The 5,297-nt window shown below is 45.8% G+C and overlaps 1 protein-coding gene across 1 annotated transcript in view; it reads right to left on the bottom strand.

Annotated features, from left to right (window-relative positions):
* MSLN (mesothelin) overlaps nucleotides 1-1,979 on the bottom strand; it is a 29,951-nt gene extending 27,972 nt beyond the window's left edge. Inside the window, exons 1-2 of the mRNA XM_019512716.1 lie at nucleotides 1,922-1,979; nucleotides 1,457-1,531 (exon numbers count right to left, since the gene is read on the bottom strand). Of these exons, the coding sequence (XP_019368261.1) occupies nucleotides 1,457-1,526 (70 nt within the window). The 5' untranslated portion in view covers nucleotides 1,527-1,531; nucleotides 1,922-1,979. The remainder of the gene's footprint in view (nucleotides 1-1,456; nucleotides 1,532-1,921) is intronic.
* Nucleotides 1,980-5,297: the final 3,318 nt, after the last annotated feature.

The following is a 5,297-nucleotide window of genomic DNA, read 5'->3' on the forward strand; positions in this document are numbered from 1 at the left end:
CCAGCAGGAGGGGCCAAGCAACATTAGAGCCCCTCTTCCTACAAGCACAAAAGCCAGATCTTGCTCAGAAGAGCTTCTGCCCTGCTGTTCGGCCAGGTGGAACAAGCAAAAACAATAAACCTCATTGAGGAAAGACTCAGGAGGGCCAAAGTTAGCAGGTGCAAGCTCCTGCAGTCACATAGGCTACCAACGTGCACTGCCCGATGGCTCTGAGTTTTCTTGGCATTGCTTGTGCGGTTTGTTTTTTTAACTTTGTTCCGGGTACCCCAAGGGATAAATCTAGTAGGAACAAGTTTAAAACACAGCAATGGGAAACATTGGCAAAGCCATGAATAAAAAGGCTCCTTGTCAATGCTGCCTGCAAAAATTTGAGGGAAATCCTTCTCAGAGTCTTTTTGGGGGGTGTCGATAGAAGCCACCTGGCCAGAAGCACCTACTAGCCCAGGGAGGGTAACAGAGATGGGGGTGATGGAGTGGAGACATTTGAAACCTAGAAAGATGCCTCAAGTTGCTCAAGGTTGTACTGTAAGTCACTAACCGAGCTGGGGATGGACCCAGATGTCCTGTCTGACCCACTTAGACTTTGGAAAATCATTGACTTGCAGCCCTTAACCCAGCAGCTCATGCTTCGGATGGAGCAAGAAATGTTTCGCTATATGGGAAAGAGATCTGGGAGCACTCCTTTCAGTGGTCACCAGCGTGCCTACAGCACAGGATGGTTGCAGCAACGTCTCAAATCAAAAACAGCAGCAAATAAATAATTGCAACATGTCTGCCGTCTTTCCCTCCACTCTTTTTGATGACTACCGCTATTTACCAGGGAAAACGCCTCTTTTCATCGTTAAGCATCCGTTTGCCACAGCAAACAGCAGAATCCCTACAGCGTGGTATTACAAGCAAGACCCTACATTTGGTAAGGAACTGAGAATATTTTTAAAAAAACCCAGAAGTAACTGTGTTGTTGAGACAAATGTTGCTCAATAGCAAAAAATGAGAATAAAGGAATACAGCAAGATGCAATTCAGGTAGCGCCATTTTAAGTCAATATTTTCCCAGGTGGATACTGCAATGGCGAGTAAGAACCCACAATTTTAGGGTGGGAAGGAACCCAAAGCGTCTCCTAAGTCACAGAGATCAAGGTCACTCTTGCCCAAACATGGGAGTGACCTTGTTCTTTAAAATTAAGATAGGAAGAAATTCTGACCGAGTCGGGGCTATTTGATTCATTAAAGCAACTAACAGATTTTGAGGGTACTGTTACACTCACACCCACCACCAAGCAGCAAAATCTAGTGATTCAGCTTCTATTTTTTTTAATCGAAACAGTCAAAATTATTGTAAATGAGCTTTTAATACAACTCCCTGGAGAACTGCTTTCATAGATGGCTCCTTCAATAGTAGCAGCTTGGGAGACTACGATAGCAAGGGGGTTATATATTTAAATAAGAGTACTTACCAACCAAAAAAAGCAAGCTCAACCCTCTGAGTATAGCCGTCATTGCTGCCGTGGTGACCTTAGCATCCATCCACCCTGTACAATCTATGCACCCAGCAAAGAGAAATCAAATAGGTTTTACAGAAATGATATTTAGCGGCAGGCTCAGCACATGCCAAACTTAGCTTTCCAAGACTAAGAAACAAGCAAGACCCCTCTTCAAATGGCTCGCCTGTCGAAAGACCCTGTTACTGGCTGCCCCACACAAGACAGCTATACAACACTGAGCTTAAAGCACTTCCGGAAGTGCAAGGATTGTCATGTCTATCTGGCAAGTGCTATGATCTGTGCAGAGGGGTTAGAGTATTAGGAAATAAAACTTTGCTGCCCAGCATCTCTCAAAGCAAACAGGCTACCCACCGTCAAAATAAAGTACCAAGTTACCCAGAGCACAAAGGCAGAGTGTGCTATTTAATCAGAGCATACCTCTGAGCTCCTGGTCACCTCTTCTTCTGCCTGGGGTTGACAACTGAGAGACACCGGAGGGCTGTTTTTCACTGTATAAGACAGGGTGGGGCTCTTGGCTTTTCAAAGCTTCATGTGAAATTACAGGACAGATTGCCTGAGTGCCTAACACACCTTATCGTCACTGGGAATGTAAAGGTTTGGCAATAAAAATAGAACTCGTGTGGATTTGCTAATTTTGGCTGTCCTGAAGAGTGCAGTCAGGGAACGGGCAGGGTTCAAGTGGAAGGTGCATGGGCTCAGAGACGGAGGCTGGGGGGCATGCAGAGTCCAACGCATCGCTCAAGGCAGATCATCCCTGTTTAACATGTCCAAATGTTCATGTAACCTGTAGTGAAAGCTTTCCAACCAAGCCTCTCTAGGTAACCCGGTCCGGTGCTTCACCAGTGGGTAAAAATACATCACAGCGGTGGCATCTTCGCGTCTTGACCTATGCACCGAACTCCCATTGATATCATCCTATGTCAGGATGAAGCGGAGGGCACAGTTATGCCTTCTGGCTAGCTGGGCTCTTTTAAGTTTTTTGGGCTTGGGGATTTAGCTTCTTCGGTGCACTGAATGCAAGGTCCTGGCCAATGTAGCTCCGAAGTCTGCGTTGAGTTACCATTAGGTTTGAGCCCTGCATTACCAGCATGTCAGCAAAGGGCTTCGGGTCGCTCCTGGAGAACTGGGAAGAGATCTCCTCCTTTGTTCCTGCTGGGTGATTTCTGGTGGAAAGAGATATATGTAAGAGCTCTCCCATAAAACAGTCCTGCTAGACTGATAATAAACACGGCTGAATGACAGCTCTTCCCTGATGTATGCATTTTTTGTCTCTGTTGGGATAAAGTAGAGCCCTATGCCAGCTCTCATTGCAAGGGCTTATTAACATGTATCCAAGCCTGAAAGCCCTCAGGTGGTAATGTTAGGATTCAAGTGAAAAATCTTGATGTTAAAGAGGGCTCTGGACTTGTAGTTCATTGAAAAACAGACACCGGTGTCCCCAGACGCTTGCCCAGAGATCGGCCTTTGAACCAAACTCATTTTTGTGCATCTCTGTCTTGCAAACTTCAGGTGACAGCAGTTTATTGGCCTCCCAGTCTATTGTTGCAGGGCAATTTTTCTGCAGGCTGCTCTATTCCATAATCCAGATGCACTCCTAATTAAATTGTCCACAGCTGCTAATTGGGAGTCTCCATTTATGCTGGAGGTGGCTGAGGAATGATAGCAGGTGCTGGAGCTGACAAAACCCTTTCATTCACATCCATAGGAGAGTTTCATACAGGTTATTATGGCATCTCATGACTTTTGACTGATTTTATTGATATTGTGTTATTTATTATATGGATATTTACCATTAATAATGATGTGTGTTATTATTAATGATTAATATAGTCAATGATATAAAATACCAATTGTGCTTGTATACTATCAACATGACAAATAATATAACATTTGTTAGACTCAGCACTCCAATTTGATAACATCTAATTACTGATCCGATTGCCTCCTGGTTAAGGTGTTTTGGGGCAAATGTAAGCTGGGATCGTGAAACTGGTTGAAAACTCTCATGGGCTTTGATGAGAGGTGGATGTCACTTGATAGCCAACTCTGCTAAGGTTTGTTTCTACATGAGATTTCCCCCGAGATCAAAAAAGCAAACAGAGCAAAGGGATACAAAGAGCGCTACGAAAAGGTGCGTTCCCTCTCATTTTCCCTAAACGAAGCAGGGTGATTTTGGATTATCTTTTGAGGGTCTTTTGCTTGGTTTTTCTGTTAATGTTGCTCTTTGGGGAAAGAATTTAGCCTAGCAGGCGGGTCACACACCCTGATCTGTCAAGCGATGCTTCCCTAGGATGCAGGGACTAGAGGTGTGTTGACTCATGGTCCCGCCATGCACCCAGCCCCTGCTTTCTCCACCCACCCAAAACCTCGCAACCCCCATTTTGCAGCATTTCTCAGCTATTTCTCAGGGTGGCAGCCCTGAGTCACACATATAGTTCTGTCTTAGTCAGAGTTGCATGGGCCACTGGTCATTAAAGGGGCAGACAGCAACACCCAGGACACCACCACCCACATGATACAAGATAGGGAGATGTCATTTTGCAAAGAGCAGCCTTAGTCGAGGCATCTGCTGACATAAATGGCCATGAGAGCAGGCTCCTAATACCTCAGAGACTTTAGATGAAAACTCAGCACTGGAAGTAGGACCTGTAATAGCTACTGTTTATTCCCCGTCCACTCAGCTGGTCAAATGCACACGCATTATCATGCAACCATAAAATGATACTTGAGTCAGAAGAAAGATGGGCATTTTAGCAGCAGCTTGAGTGATCCTCAGAGGAATTCACTCAGGAGTGGGGAAAACCCCCCAAATATAATTGCATGTAGCCTACGGGGATCGTCTCTGCCTGTAGCCAGACCTTCCCATTTCAGAGCATGAAAGGACTCGCAGCAGCAAGAAAAAGCAATGCTGAGCCTTTGTCAAGGGCTAGTGAACCACCCCTAGCACAAGAGCGGCTATCCTGGGCCTGAAGCAGCAGTGAAGCTCTGTCAGCAAAGGCCATGAAGGAAAAGGTCTCAGAAAGGAAATTAGCTACCGTTTGACCCGGTGGGTAAAGGAGAAAGGATGCACAGGCGATATGTTCAGTCAATGCTCTTGGAAGAGGGGCTAAGATTGCATTTGTGAGAAAAGGATATTGCCATAATTGACCTGTGAGATGACGAGCACTGGACAAGAGCAATGAGCACTGGCCTGTCTCAATGTCCACCCAAGTCACCTCTCCGTTGAGGTCCAGGGGTGTTGGCTCAGGGACTTTTTGTCTGTTGCAAAGGGAAATAGCAGCAGTAACACAGGCGTCATTATGGTTTAACTGTGGGCGAATAAGGTCGAGGCTGAGATGGAGACCGAGGTATTGTAGAGCCGCACCCAGATTAGAGACCAACCCAGGCGTCGGGGATCCTGTGGGCAAAACTTCCTGGAGTGACCGTCTCCACGAGGACCATGCTTCCCCCGTGTTGCAACAGGGTTTGGGCAAGCATGTCCACACCCCTTCCCATTCTCCTCTCGGTCCCTTAGGTTGGCTTAAAGCATTATAATGTGTTTTCAGGGCAAAAAGAGAGTGTGGAAGGATTCATTTTGTGGACTAGGAAGGGAAAAAAATGGAAATGCCAGGTCACGAAAAACTCCTGTGCAGGTGACTTAAAAGAGATCACGGACCAACGAACCTAGATATATGGAGGGTGAAAACGGCACGGTGGTTACGAATGCAGCTGGGATAAGATGAGAGAGTGTGGAAGGATTTATTTTGAAAAATTGTAGATGAAAAGGACCTCAGAAGAAACAAATACCATACAA

The sequence above is a fragment of the Gavialis gangeticus genome, unplaced genomic scaffold, assembly GCF_001723915.1.
Source record: "Gavialis gangeticus isolate Ggan-Ray unplaced genomic scaffold, GavGan_comp1, whole genome shotgun sequence".
NCBI lineage: Eukaryota > Metazoa > Chordata > Crocodylia > Gavialidae > Gavialis > Gavialis gangeticus.